Consider the following 16,620-nt stretch of genomic DNA (forward strand, 5'->3'; position numbering starts at 1 on the left):
CCAGTTATCGTCTTTTTAGATGCTGAAGTTATTAAAGGCGTTGTAAAAGCCACTGTCTGTATTCCCTTATCCGCATTAATAAACATTATCAGACCAATGACAACGCTGACCTGTGGTAATCTGGAGATTTTTTAAATCATATTCTATTTTCAAATTAGCAAACGCGTAGGACAAAGAAAGTAGACACAATTTATGGATAACGACTTCTTTATTTCACTGTCGTTTCGGTATAGATCCTTTTTTCCAGTTGCAATCCGTCAACTCAGAATGCCTATCAAACACTTAGGACACACAAGTTGTGAAGTTTACATGCCGTCTCCAGTACACACACACACACGCACACGTCGTTGCATTCTTACATTATGTAAACAGAAGCAGGAAACAGGAATTAGGGAGACATGAGCATCGCAGGTGAACATTATGCATCAAGAAGTACGATAGAATTACGAGAATCACTTGTGAGTCAAATAAAATCATGGCATATTCCTTACAAACTTAAATACTGCACAATTAGTTTTAAAACATACATTTTCATTTCCCTTTAAAATTGCATTTATTGAAACCGTTTTTGTGAAGTTTTCATCAATTTATTAACACAATTAATTGGTGCGGTTTAATGATTAGAACATTTAATGGAGAATTAGTGATTTGAAAGTTAAAAGAACAAGAAAAAGTCACTTCCGGCACGTTCAAGGAGATCAACCTTTGATATAACTCAATTGTGCCTTAATCTAACGTGCCATGTATCACAAAGCCGTTTGCAGTGCAATAGAAGACTACCAGGAAGAAAAATGTAAAAGTCTTATATAACTGTAGATCAGTTGCACTTACCAGCCATTTATCAATTAACATAGCATTTCCCAATTCAAATGCAATTTAATCTTGCAAAGAACAACTTTCAGACACTGAGATGAGGTCCTTACTTGCCATGTTCCAAGCAGGATATGCAGCAGTACACCAGTTAACATATTTGAATACGTTAATAGCTAAAGCACTCAACAGGGGTTAGGAAGTCGGTCGTGCTTGGCATACCAGCCTGGTTTACAAATAAGCCAAAATTGGATTAAGGGTACGCAATTGAAATTGATCGAATCTTATTTGCGTCGTAGAAAGCAATCAGCTGTGATTAATGGGTACGTATTTTCTGTAGAGCTACTTGGGGTCTTTAATGTTCGATGGTGGGACCCGTGCTGTTTTACTGCTTATCGCGATAATGTATCAGACATGATTTATGAAACAATTTGCCGATGATATCTCTTTGTAGTTCCACCGTTAACACTGAGCAGTTCTCTATATCAGCACATTAGGAACAAATGAAAGTCTTTAAAGGACGACATATGATAAGGGTCATATTTGTCCAAATGAAAGTGTCAAATTATAAATTTACAGAACCATAATGTTACATGTCCGTATGGCATTTTAATGTTGTTACTTGCATGTTTTGAAGTTCTGACATGATCAAGTACTCCAAAGTGTTGATAATAACGAAGTTTAATCAAAATTCATTGTGAACACGTCAGATAAATTTCAGACCAAATTCTAAAATATTTCCCTTATATCTATTATTAAATTTAGTGTTTCAAAGAGCCCTTATTATGTATGACGTCAACCCCAGAGGAAAACCAGTCTCCGAACCAGACGCCACTGGGCATAAGAGGCAAAACAGAAGCGAAACAACATGAATGGATCATAATACCACGGTGATAATACCACGTGTTCGCGAAAAGGGTAAACAATATTATACCCCATCCTTTAATTTCTTTGTACTTGTTTTTGTTTTGGAAATACACCGCATATGTCAGATTCTGTATAAAACATGCATAGTTTAAGCCATTCGTGAAACGTTACTTTAAATGCCCTTCAAACTATATTAGAGGCAGGTGGTTTAATGGCGTCACAGGTCTATGAGTCGCCTACAACATTCAATGGGGCAGACGTTGCACATTCGTCAAAGGAGACGCGATTCACTGGCAGAGTTGCAGAAACCGAGGATCATGGATTTGAATTCGCCCTGATTATGTTTCCCCACGATCGTAAATCCCATGCCATAACATGGACTTACGACAGTGTCAGCGCTAAGACGATCGTAACTCCCACACCTTATCATGGACTTACGACAGTGTCAACGCAAAGGCGATCGTCAAGCCCATACCTTAACATGGACTTACGACAGTCGTTTCGCTAAAACGATCGTAACGCACGTACCTTAACATGGGCTTACTACAGTTGTAGCGCTAAAACGATCGTAACTCCCATACCTTAACATGGACTTACGACAGTGTCAGCGCTAAGACGATCGCTACTCCTATACCTAAGCATGGGCTTACAACAGTGTCAGCGCTAAGACGATCATAACTCCCATACCTTAACATGGACTTACGGCAGTGTCAGCACTAAGACGATCGTCACGCCCATACCTTGACATTGACTTACGACAGTCGTAGCTCTAAGACAATCGTAACTGACCTTACCTTAAAACGGACGTACGTAACAATCAATATCCCCAATGAGTACTCAGACACCTGCATTTATTATATAATTGCATTTTTTCAACACCACTATCATAGCCAGGTATATATTACATATTCTTGTTCTAACATCCTGTACGTACGTTGCTGTGGTTCGTTATCAGATTGCCAGGAATTCATTATGAAGTGATAACTATTGTTGACGTCTTGAAAAGGAATAGATATATCATCATATTAACATTTACTGTATAGTACCCTGTGGAATTGTTTACAGAAATGTATAGAAATACAAGGAAATGATATTTTGACCCAATATGTATGACAGTCGTAATGCCTATAGCGAACTATGGTTATAACGAACTAAAATTAGTGGCCCCGTAGAGTTCGTTATAACCGTAATTTACTGTACATTGACGATCATTACCACATTAATATATATTTATGCTCGAAATAAAAACAGTCATGTTTAAACGGATATCGTTACGGATATCTTTGGACAGAATTCCACAACAATAAGTGGGTGACTTTAAAGGGCGAAGAATATTCCTCCATTAAATGTAGTCTCCTCCATCTTTGGTCATTTTTATTCTTCCTCAGATACCTTTCAAATATATTTAGGCGGAGGGGACGTGAGTCAAGCGGTCGAAAACACCAGTTTTCTTTACACCTTGCCACCCTTTCCTGTGCAAGGATCAGCTGATCGTGTGTTCGAATCCCGGATTCGCCCTCCTGGACATCATCGTCATTTTGGGCTATGCTCCCACATACCTGGATATGACAGTTATATTAAACATTTGTTCTTATATCAACAAGGCTTCTGGCCCTTGTTACACAAATATACATTCCGGAGTTTCGTTTCAAGGATTAAAAGCGATACTTTTAAAAATATGAAGCCTGAAAAATATATGCGTTTGAGAAAAATAGATTATATATCACATAGTTATGTCAGAGATCATATCCTACTTACCATGTATGTTTTGGACGCTCGATCTAGCTATCACATGAACCTTATAAATGTAGGAATTTGTTCTTGTAAAACTAGTTTGCTTTTCAAGGTTGTTACCTATGCCCAATGTCTTTTGCTGTGATATGACTGACTATTGTTAAAAGCTATGTAAAAACATTCAACCCAAATAAATAATATAAACTGGAGGCCAAAGAAAGTATACCGAGTTTGTATGGGGTTAACAGTTTAAAAAAACATCTGAAGACACACTTGTTCAGCAAAATATATACGGCCATACCAACTGTGCGAGCTTCAAGAGCGCTTTTGAGCAGTCAGTCTGGAAACTAGCGCTATATAAATACCAAGTTGATAATAATAATAATCACTGCGTTTCAGTGCTCCATTCCTAACATTTTCACAGCTATTTTGTCCTTCATCAAGACTGGTTATTCTCCTGTATTGCCGTTTTATATTTTATGTAATTTAGAAGTGGAAGATGTTAAATGTGATTATGTCTTTTTAACCTACACTCATTTCTGCAACAGGTTGTTAAACCTAATGCGTGGCTGGGTATTTTTTTGTAAAAATAATTGCTTCAATGAAGACTTGGGTAGGAAGTGAATTTGCAACCATGACTCACACCATGCTCGAAATGTTGTTTAAAACGAAACCACGTAGAAGTATTCATTGAGAGCTGTTAAAGCGGCAGTACAATTCATATTTTGGATACAATATCTCTAACTGAAGATATTTTGTCAGCTGAAAATCAAACATATGATAAAATTAATTTAGATGTATGGTTTCTTTTGCGCCCTAGAGTACATATATACTAAAACACAAAATAACTGTTATCATATTCTAATGTATCGCATTGATAGTCTTTGTAAGGATAAAACACAAAACTTTAATATGTTTCTTTGAAGGTTTAATGTGAAACGTCTGTTTATTTTCATTCCCAATTAGAATATACAGCAGTTTGAAAGGCACATAACCTTGAGTTTTCTCTGACTTCAACTGGTGAAATGGCATCAAACTAACATGGTCTATCAAAAAGTGTTTGATCTTTCTGAAGCGCCAGTAGCGATCATAATCACTATTAGTTGTCAGTTATCGATCAGTTCATATGATCACAGTTACTTACTTTATGAATATATATGTCTCCAAAGTCACGCCATGTTGAATTATGTGATGATGGATATAAATATAGATATGACAGAGAATAATCAGTCTCCATTATCATAAACATATATTCCAGTGGGCGTAAACGGAACATAAAATTGGGAAATTTATATGAAAGGATCGCTGGAAATCAGTGATAACACTAGGAGTTCCCGAAAAGGGTAAGCATGTCCTGAAAGTACCTTTTGTGAACTCATTAAGAACCCCGAGCGCCTTTGTGGACATGCATCATCAATTTAAGAAAACGCGTTTTTATCTAAATCAATTTAACTTAAACTTTAGTTTCTAAAACCTTTTTTCTTCGGCTCCTCCATTTTTTTAAAAGTAAGCCCACGAACCAATGTTTCTTGCTTCAACATATGTCTTGTACTGTTTTCTTGACCTGTGATTCTCGAGCTCGGCGCTGTTTTTAATCTATAGGTCGAGTGTCACAACACTCTCCTAATGGTGATCGATAAACAACCCAAAGGATGCATTGCTTCCATTCCGTGTTTTATACCCCACTTTAAAAGCCTTGAGTGTTATGAAGAACCCTAAGCCGGTTTATTGTTAAGCTCTGTTACATTATAGCGCATCAGTAACTCGAAACGACTACACTGAATGTGCCACTAAAAAGGATCGGAACTTCTAATGATTAGAAAACGGAAAAAGGTAAGGTCATCTGCGGCTTTAACGAAGCCAGGCAGAACAACACGTCGACCCAACATCATCCCTGTCGTGATTAACGCTTTTGTTACGAACTTCGGATATTGCGAAGTCTTATGACGAGCATGACGTTCATTAAACCTGGAGTTATCATTTAGTTGTGGGTTATAACTACAGCAAAGTACGGTTAAAACGAACAAGCTTATAACTATCTGACGGATATAACGAACTATTTTTTTTGGTCTGGTCTATTTTCTGTATATATTCCGTACATTTGCTTATAGCGAACTACGGTTACAACGAATTAAAATGAGTGGTCCCTTTGAGTTCGTTATAACCGAAGTTTACTGCAGTTGATATTGCAGTATAAACTTTCATGTCAGGTTATGCTATAGAATATATGATAATGACAATCCTTCGAGTAACGCATGACGTTCGAGATAGAGGGTATCCATGTTTTCCTTGTATAAATAATCCTACATGCATACACAATAGGCTTGTGTGACGTAACACGATTGCTATACTTAAAAATGATATCTCCTTTTGTTTTGGGGTTACACGGGTGGCCCCGTCGTCTTTACGCCGCTATTCGCTTTGAAGAGTTGCGCCCCTTAGCCGCTATTCACTCAAGCTCCTTCCCAGCGCGTGACACCTTCGTTTCACACTTGGTAACATCGCTGCCACCAGCAGCCAAGAATCAAGAATCTTGACATTTGCCCTATACCCCCATATGTAGTAACGTTAATTCTTTTGTTTATGTCTTTGGGAATGCCAATACAGTTATTTTTGAAAAGGTTTACGACTAACCATATTTCCCAGATAATTTAACCTTCTTGTTTGTTTGATCGGATTGGTTCGAGATTGCAGATGAACGTAAATCAACCAACTTCTCCCTTTCATTCTTACTATAACAATTACATGACAGTTGTAATGAAACAGAATTCAAATCGACAAACAAATAAAATAATTAAGCAGGGGTAAGAGTATTCGGCCTCAGGGCAGTCATCACTTGTTTGTAAGCAAAACGGTCAGTCGGTTGCGAGTTCAACTCCAAGCATGGTTTGAGTGGGGCGCTGTGCGGAGCTTGCTATTCACTGTGCAGAGTTGCGTCCCTTTGGCTTGTCAGAAACCTAAAGGGAGAGATTCAATCCCGTCTCGCTCTGATTATGTCCTAGGTTTATCATACCCGTGCTCGTGGGTTTCACCAAAGTGGTAAGCGTCTGGGACCTGCATCACTTTGGTCATTTCGCTACATCAAGCTGACACGCCATGATTTAATTGATGTACTGTATATATACAGCGATCCGATGCATCAAGATATATCGTTGAAAGTCTCGGTACGATATATATAATAATACATGTATCCTGTCACGATATATATCGCGATAGAGAGGTGCTGATAGGATATAGTCATCGATCAACCATGGTTGATATATCGCGATAGAGGGGTGCTGATAGGATATAGTCATCGATCAACCATGGTTGATATATCGCGATAGAGGGGTGCTGATAGGATATAGTCATCGATCAACCATGGTTGATATATCGCGATAGAGGGGTGCTGATAGGGTTTAGTCATCGATCAACCATGGTTAATATATCGCGATAGAGGGGTGCTGATAGGGTATACTCATCGATCAACCATGGTTAATATATCGCGATAGAGGGGTGCTGATAGGATATAATCATCGATCAACCATGGTTGATGTCGTATATATCAGCATATAGCTGTACTCATGCGATAGGTGCCACGTTACCAGGCGTATCTATGTATCGTATCGACGGGAGGCAGTCCTTGTATATTAGATATGTATGACGAACCGTGGGTTCTGATTTCACACACCAATAATTGTACCACGATATATCGCAGCTGATGTTGATATGATACGACACGATATATGGATGTCACTATGATACGTGTCACGATACGTGGATGTCACTCTGATATGTGTCACGATACATGGATGTTACTGTGATACGTGTCACGATGCATGGGTGTTGTTGGAATACGTGTCACGATACATGGGTGTTGATAGGATAGGTGTCAGGATACATGGGTGTTGATAGGATAGGTGTCAGGATACATGGGTGTTGATAGGATAGGAGTCACGATACATGGGTGTTGATAGGATAGGTGTCAGGATACATGGGTGTTGATAGGATAGGTGTCACGATACATGGGTGTTGATAGGATAGGAGTCACGATACATGGGTGTTGATAGGATACGAGTCACGATACATGGGTGTTGATAGGATTTGAGTCAGGATACATGGGTGTTGATAGGATAGGTGTCAGGATACATGGGTGTTGATAGGATAGGAGTCAGGATACATGGGTGTTGATAGGATAGGAGTCACGATACATGAGTGTTGATAGGATAGGAGTCAGGATACATGGGTGTTGATAAGATAGGTGTCACGATACATGGGTGTTGATAGGATACGTGTCACGATACATGGGTGTTGATAGGATAGGAGTCACGATACATGAGTGTTGATAGGATACGTGTCACGGATGTTAATCACATGGATATTGACATTATTTTATCACGGTACAGGGGTCTTGAAACGATATCCATCACTATACGTGGATCATAAAGCGATATCACCACGATATATACAGGCGTCACGATACTTGTGTATGGCAATTTTGTATAAAACATCGATGGATCGTTACAGATACTGATGGCAATATTGGGAAATATTATGCACTGAACATCGTTGTATGGTCACCATATAGCTTCCAATATTTTTTTCTCTTCAATTTGTTTGTTCACATATTCGTTTAAATTGTCCATCAGGTGAAATGAAGAAACAAGTGAAAATTATGTCCAATGACACTTGAAGGGTTTATTTCCTTCCTACATTGAGCAATTTTGAAGGTTTCCCCCCTTCTGGAAATAAGGCTCTTTTGGAAGAACGACAAATGTGAAATTTTAGATCGGTGGATGATCCAAGAAATATAAAATAAAACGCGAAATAGACACATGAACTAAATGCATCGGACCGTCTATATAAAACTTGCTTTGATCCGCATATCGCGTGTTTTAATTCCCCAGTACCGGACCTGATTCCGTTTCAGGGAGACGTATGGCATTTACCAGTTTGCACCGACATTTCCTTCTGTGAAAAGATGAAAGTTGTCGAGATAATAATTCACAATCAATAACGTGACATCTCCAGGAGACCGTCACGTGTATTCAGATCAAAGCCATGTGACTGTCATCTAATTTATGTTTCATTGGAGAAAAGACCTAATCCCCGTGAACACGTGCATTTGTAGGCTTGAACTCGTTTTCAATACACTGACACACAGTATTCAAGACTAGTAGAAAGAACACGTTATGAAAGGTAGTAATGGCAGTTTCAAGGCTAATCGGTGTGGCTTACGTCAAATCTATGGTTTTCTGTAGAATAACATTATTTCAACATTTGTACCTACAGAGATACCAAACTCATGAAACATTCCAGCTATATGACAGTGGTCTGTAAATAATCGAATTAGGACCAGACAAATCAGTGATTGATATTATAAGCAACGATTCACGAAATCGGGGCACTTAGACACGCTGTCAAACAAGTCACGAATCTGGCCACCCGATCTATTAAGTCGCCTTCACGATCGACACAGGTTGCTGTAGGACACATTCTAACCCAGAATCCCAATTTAGTCGCCTTTTACGACCAGCCGCGAGGTGCTTAGGACACTTCCGGGTACTTCCGGGACTATTCCGGATACCCGCGGGGTTGTTAGCTCAGGCCACGCTTTATACGAACCTGTTGGATGTCTTTCAGAATGGATTAAGTCGGTGCGTGATGTTTTCATTAGCAGAATGCTCAAACTGAGAAAGAGGAAACAGAATTGGAATAAACCAATTATGTCCCAGACAGTAGTCTTCCACTGAATGAGAAGTTAGTAGTTGTTCTCACACATCACAAGGCATCAATTAACATAACCAATATATGTAAGCATCACTACATTAATTGCTTGATCAAAGTTGGTTGGTTTGTTGTTTTACACCACACTCGGCAATATTCCAGTTATACGACGGTTGTCTGTAAATAATCGAGTCTGGACCAGACAATCCAGTTATGGATATCATGAGCATCGATCCACGCAATTGGGATCGCTTCAACCAATTCAGCGAGCCTGACCACCCAATCCTGTTAGTCGCCTTTGCTTGATCAAAGTACTTGGTATACTAGACATATGAAATAAGCCCCTACATAAGGCCAGCATGTTCACCAAGGAAGAAATTTGCCCAAGCCACGCATCTGTACTATCAACCTTTTGACCAGACTCAAAAGTCCATTCCTCTTTTGTATTGTTTTCTCCATCAAGAGAGATACATTAGACGGGCCTGCAAATGTACCATCAAATTCCTGTCTCAAACATTAACCATAATCCTTAAATACAAACAAGGAAGAACTTTCAAGAGGATTTAGTCAAAGGATTGGCTTGAATTTTAAATCTCAGAAAACGAACCACGTTCAATTATTATGAATTTTAAAACTTCGCACACCACTTCCTCAATCCATTGGTATTTGGAACTAAACGTGATGACCATAGCTATCGTTACATCTCCACCTCCAAAGGTCCACGACAATTTGTCAGAAGTGAAAGTAAATGTCACCTTACTGAGAAACCAATACATGAAATGCTGGACTTCCTCATAGATAACAACGATGTGGCATTTGGAGATAGCTCATTTAGGTACGGAGTAGGCATCTCCGTGGACACCAATTGCGCTTCCCCTTTATGTCGAGCACTATTATTCAAGCAGTTCCAGCCTTTCGTGTTTTCATTTCACAAGTTTTGACGTACACTCGGGCATCCTATTTCAAAGGGCTTCATATGACTTCAATACTTGTTTGATGAGGGTTACATAATTTAAGGCCTTAGTAAAGCATTCAAAACCTTTTATGGTAGATATGTGAAGGCCATTTCCAAATGTGACGCATAATATAAGTGACAAAAAAAGGACAACGCAATTCCCTATTTTGACAATTGACTTCCCTTTGCATGTGTTTGTGACGGATGCCACAAGAAGGGGGATTACATCTGGTGTCGTCGCTGTTTCATTTGAATTCGCACGGTTTTATGGTTGTAGAAAGGGTTGTGTCACTTTTACTATTATCATATAATAGTTCAGGTTCCCGTTAGGCCTAAATGAGTAATCCGTTTTGGGTTTTGCGAAATCTAACGTGTGATGCCTCCCGCTCCTACCGTGAGGAATCCAGGTAAGATATATAGGTCCCAAGAAGGGATCGGGTGGTCTGGCTCAGTGACTTTTGTTGATCATCGCTTCCCAATAGCGTGGGTCGATCTCATGATGCTTAATGGACTGTCTGGTTCAGATTCGATTATTATCGACCGCCGTCACATAGTTGGAATATTGGTGATTGGTGGCTTTAAACAACAAACACACAAAATCCTAAATCATACGCTCATCTACCTATGAAATATGTAACAATGGAGAACTAACTCGCGCTTGCGTACACTAAGTATTCTAAAACCAAATTGTCACTCTGTGCTTTGATCAAAGCGAAGAAGGCTTACACTTTTGGACAAAGGGAGACATTGCCACAATACTTAATCATCCTTGCCCCCAGCTTGACTGTTAAGATTTTGGCAGAAATGTGTCATCTTTGGCCTTGAGGTTTTAGTGTTACCATTCCTTGGCCCAATGCTTTATAAGCGAACATGACTTCGTTGGCCAGTGCTATTGATTTTTCCTCTGCCTAATTGAACCAAAGGCTTATTAGCCTTCAGGACCTCATACGTACACGGTTGTAAATTGTTTCAACCTCACTTTCCTATCGGCGCAGTAATTACGTGCCACTAGGTGATGCTGGTCCTTCGACTACCGGGAAGCTTGGAAATCCCTAGGTACGCGCGACTCAAACACGACAGCCCTGAATTCCTTTGATCAAAGTTTAATGAATGTCAATTAGGGATTAACAATTATGGCTTGGGGCGAAAGGTCAGTACAAATGGCTGACACTGAAGTAGATATTATCAGAGTAATTTTCCCTGGATGTAGATGTCAGGATTACTTGGGTACAGTGGAAATGCAATTTAAATCCTTGGTAAACCCCTCTGTGGGTCTTGTTTTCTTAATAGGAAAATAGCATCCCTAGCGTCTTAGCGTGTACATGGTTGTTCGCCCTAATACGTTAGCATGCCGGCAGCATTACGACGGGAGATACTAAATGGGTTTTGCGCGCTGTATCAATGTAGACAACTAAAGCCAGATTTTTGTTTGTTTGTTTGTTGTTTAACGCCGCACTCAGCAATAGTCCAGCTATATGACGGCGGTCTGAAAATAATCGACTCTGGACCAGACAATCCAGTGATTGATATCATGAGCATCGATCCACGCGATAGGGATCGATGACATGCATCAACCTAGTCAGCGAGCCTGACCACCAGATCCCGTTAGTTGCCTCTTACAACAAGCATTGTCGCCTTTTACCGCAAGCATGGGTTGCTGAAAACCTATTCCACCCCGGATCTTCACGTCTTTAACGAATGCGAACGTTTTTATCACTAGGCCACCTTTCCGCAGGCACGGTACGCATCATGGTAGTAGGTGTGTGATTCTGTCGGTCACTAGTCATAGATCTAAAGAAAGCATTTATAGAAAACAGTTTTATATTTAGTGCATTCGATTTTCATTTTTGATATAATTCGCCCCGATGAGGTCCAGCTCGTCAGCACCATAGGTTCTCATGGGTCTCAAAGCAGTGGGAACTGTCTATGATCACTATCACTTTGGGCCACGCTAACACGCCCTGATAATTGTAATGGAGTGCTGTTCACAGCGGCGTTAAACACAATTCATTCACCTCTTCGGGTACCTAATTTATTGAGGAGTTTGTTTGGTCTGCACGTTTAGTGCCGGTTGTTATATACATGTAGGCCTTCTCATGTTCATATTCTTTTTCAAATAACAAAAAAAATGTTTTTTTAACAAAATAGGTAATCGATGGAACTTTTTCTGAAGAGAAAATATTCACTTTCATAACCATTTGGGTTGATCGTTCATTGCTAAGTTTAGAAACGGTTGATTTGTAAACACTATCGATCATTGTATTGTTAGGAGGTCCATAAGGCAATGCCAGCTTCAAGACATCAATAAAACGACCAAGTGCAAATATGCCCAACCGATAGTCTGTTCATAAGTTCCACTTTAAATAGCCCTGATCAATGTACAATGCTGTATAAGCAGAAGAGCCCTTAACACAAACACCATGATGTTTAGGTTGAACATTCATGACTCAACACGCTTAACTCTGTCTTATACAGTTCTTGAAACGAAGCATGCACAAGCTAAACACCAGTGTATATGAACAAGTGAGATATTGTGAGTTACAATCGTCGAGTGCAAAACATTTGAAGATTACATTGCAAAACATTGAGTTATCCATTATTCAAATACGCTTTTCTTTCTCATGCAGTTCTGGAACCTAAATATTGGGGAAGTAAAGGTAGAGTGTGTTACATGCGACAAAAACACAACATTTGAATATAACAATTCCACATATACAATTATCCTAAATTCACACATAATAAATACTCTCGGTCCCATTTACAAAGCGATCATAGTGCTACGACTGTCGTAAGTCTCAGGACCCGTGACGATCCGGGGTAGAATAGGTCTTCAGCAACATGCTTGTCGTTAAAGGCGACTAACGGGATCATGTGGTCAGTTTCGCTGACTTGGTTGATGCTTGTGATCGTATCCCAATTGTGTGGATGGATGCTCATGATATCAATCACTGGGTTGTCTGGTCCAGACTCGATTATTTTCAGACCGCCGTCATATAGCTGGAATATTGCTGAGTGCGGCGTTAAACAACAAACATACAAAGATCTGGGTTCAGTTGTCTACATTGATAAAGCGTGCAAACCCCATTTAGTGTACATTCAACTCTCATGGAGACGGTTCTTGACCTAATGCATACACTGGTTAACATAGCCTACAGATTATTGTTGTGGAGAAATTTATGAATTAGGCTTTCTTTGAAGTTAACAGAAGCGAGGTTCGCGGAAAGACGATGGGTGCAAACTGAGCGAAATCAAATAAACGAAGACTACTGTCGATACTGATCTAATACAGAAGTAGCCTTTGTTCACCATAGCTGAGTTTGTTAGTGCGGTAGCGGTGCTCTGCAAGAGTATCTTGACTTGACTTAAGAAATACCATGACTCGTTTGCAAACGTAGCTTCGTTTTGAACGACATTCGAATGAAACGTCGCTTAAAATAGCCATACTGTCAATTTACACGCACTTTGCTTGTCGTAAGAGACGACTAACGGGATCGGGTGGTCAGGCTCGCCGACTTGGTTGAAACATGTCATGGTATCCCAATTGCGTGTATCGATGGTCATGATATTAATCACTGGATTGTCTGGTCAAGACTCGATTATTTACAGACCGCCGTCATATACCTGGAATATTGCTGAGTGCGGCGTTAAACAAACAAACAAACAAACAAGCAATACACGCATGGGCAGGACAAATGCTGTGTTTAGTAAATGATTAGAGAGTTTATGATGGTGACGTCACTTCCAAAATGGAGCTCGATCCAGGGCATTTTCAGAATCGAAAGTTCATGCACCTGATAATCAAGGAAGTCCGAAGTTTACGTTACAATAGTATAAAGTTTAACCCTGATGTCATGCCTGCTCCGTACCCGATTGAGACCGAATTGTACTTCATTCAGTCAGGAATTGAGTCCGTTTGAAAGCTACTTAAACAATTAGAAACGGTTATAGAGCTATATGTTTCGCCTTTGTAGAGTGACATGCATATTACTAAATGTACCGAAGCACCCATTCACACACTAGTTGATTGGCACTACCTATATTCACATTTAAAACTAATTATTACGCGAACTGGTATATGTAAGTAAAAAGGCATTCATAAATTGACGATATATTAATGTACTGTCGCGAACACTTGGTATCATCACTATTTGATATTCATACACCATGTTTATGATAATATATTCGGAATCGTACAATGGACTCTATACTTAGCTGTATCTATAGTTTAATCAATCAACATTATCTTGAATGACGTTGTCTTAAGGTAACATATGTCACAATACATATATTTTGCTCTGTGCTTTGCAATGCTAGGTGTACATTCGTTACTTTTTTTTGGTAGGATGTAAGAGTATTTGTAATATGTTCAGTGTTGTATCTTAGTATTCATCACTTAAAACAACTGAGGTGTCTGAATAAGTGTAACATTTGCTGTGCTGTGTCTGAATTTGATTACCGAATATATATTCCATACGGTCCATTTTTTCAGAGGCGACGTTATCAAACCCATCCCCACTACGTCAACGGCGCAACATGCACGACGTTTGAAGAGCGTATCGGTCTGGACAACCAAGCGGGTGGTGACAAAAATGATGAGGTCGAAGCAGCTGCAGTCTGAGGAACACCTGGAGAAGGCTTGGAGGAGTCCACATGGACATGCATCTCATTTTGGGACCAATTTGGACCATCTGAAACCACTTCAGCTTAGCCGGGACGACTTCAACTCGTCATCATCACCAACGCTAAGGATCACCATGGTCCTTAGGACCGCTTTTGGTCAGCTGGAACAGGAGCCCTTTTTAACAACATCGCTCAGCTCTGATTGACCTCCAGCTTCTTTTGGACCACTTAAGGTCGGCTTGAAACATTAGCTTCTTTGGGACCAGGTCGGGTCAGCTGGAACATGGGTATGTTTGGGACCACTTGCCTTTTGGGGACCACTTTAAGTCAGCAGGGACCACCAGCTGCTTTGAGACCACTTTGGGTCGACTTGGACTACCATCTCCATTTGGAAATATTTAGGTCAATTTGGGCCACCAGTTTCCTTGGAGCATATTTGAGCAGTTGGACCGGAGATTTGTTTGGGATCACTTCTGGTCAGTTGAGTTAAGATGACCAGCTTAGTTTTGGAGATAGCGTCCCATCACTTGTAACATTGTAATTCTGCTGCGGGAGAGTGATGCTACCCAAGGCAGATGAATTGACGCCTGAAGATCACTTGATTTCTAGAAACCATAGAAGAATCTGTAATAGGACATAAGCCTCACGCAGTTTTTTCTTGGTGTGTCATGATCAGAGATAACGTTTTGATGGACCACACTGGTTACATATGCCAGGATTGACATAAAATTGTTTTTTCACAATGACGTAGTGTGATCACTGTCGTCAACAACTGTCTCAACCGGGACATATTTACAAGGTTTGCTTGGACACATAGTGTTGTAACGACATGCAATTTGCAGTCTGAACGTTTATGCTGAAGAATAAATTACCCTACAGATGTTACGAATGTCGTGTTTCGTACAAGTATCAAGTAATGGTTTTACTGTCAGTGGATATTGGTACCTATCTAATAAAGGTAGTACAGTTCCGAATAGGACGTTTTTCCGTGGGGTAAGGTTTTGAACGGGTCGTGATTCTGTACTGAGTCATATTAACGGTTGGTGATTGAATAATACTTGCAACTCTGTCATTTAAAGAAATATCGGTGCGCGGTGGTCACGTTAATATCTTCTGAATTGCATACATGGAATACACTAAGTTTGTGATTACATTGCCACAATTTGAAATACCCCAATGATTCAGTCACCTGTACAAAGTCTACGAAGAGAACACAAATTGAAATTGTATGCGTAAACAAGATGAATGATTTTGCTTTGTTTCGCGGCATGTTTACAAACAAAGAAATCGTCTACACTTCAGACGAACTGCTGGAAAGAACAACTTTGGTCACATTCCAGTAATGGAAACGGAGATAACAGGTCGGAACACATGCTTGAACTGTGTTGGACTGTTCATGATAGCAGTATCCCAGAAAACTTTGTTGCACTTCCATCACATTTTGATTGTGTGACGTGAGTTCGGTAGCGATCAGCCGAACCTTGATTGGTTGTCATCACATTTAATTAAAATCAGACCTCGGTTCTCGCTACCGCTAAACAAAGATCTGAGGACATCCCATTAAGGGTCACGTCAGAACGACCTTCCATCCTACCAATCAGAGCATCGCTTACCAGATCATGAAAGTGACAGTCGGAATGTGATTTCTAATCATGCAACCTCGAAAACTTTAACTCCGAGCGATAGTTACGGGTTTAACGACTGAATCCATACAATCTAGACCATCTGTTAGCCATTCCAGAATGTTCTTTTGTTCAGGTTTCAAATTTGTAATCAAGAATTTGTCAAAATATGTTTCGATGCGGTCGCCAATTTGAAATAAGTGCCGTAAAGCACGAGAAAGCTGCCTTCTGATTGGTCATTCCATTGGTCGGTCAAAGTTCGCGCAAGGTCGGTCTGACGTGACCCGTAATGGGATGTCCTCAGAT

The 16,620-nt window shown here is 39.9% G+C and overlaps 1 protein-coding gene across 4 annotated transcripts in view; it reads left to right on the forward strand.

The window, feature by feature from the left end:
* LOC124143403 (prolactin-releasing peptide receptor-like) overlaps positions 1–16,317 on the forward strand; it is a 76,859-nt gene extending 60,542 nt beyond the window's left edge. For 3 of the 4 annotated variants that reach the window (XM_046512374.2, XM_046512375.2, XM_046512376.2), the window contains exon 3: positions 14,562–16,317. In XM_046512374.2, the coding sequence (XP_046368330.1) occupies positions 14,562–14,690 (129 nt within the window). In that variant the 3' untranslated portion in view covers positions 14,691–16,317. The remainder of the gene's footprint in view (positions 1–14,561) is intronic. The other variant, XM_046512377.2, reaches the window with a different exon arrangement.
* The last annotated feature ends 303 nt before the right edge of the window (positions 16,318–16,620 follow it).

Source organism: Haliotis rufescens, unplaced genomic scaffold (assembly GCF_023055435.1).
Source record: "Haliotis rufescens isolate VD_foot unplaced genomic scaffold, xgHalRufe1.0.p SCAF_12, whole genome shotgun sequence".
Classification (NCBI taxonomy): domain Eukaryota; kingdom Metazoa; phylum Mollusca; class Gastropoda; order Lepetellida; family Haliotidae; genus Haliotis; species Haliotis rufescens.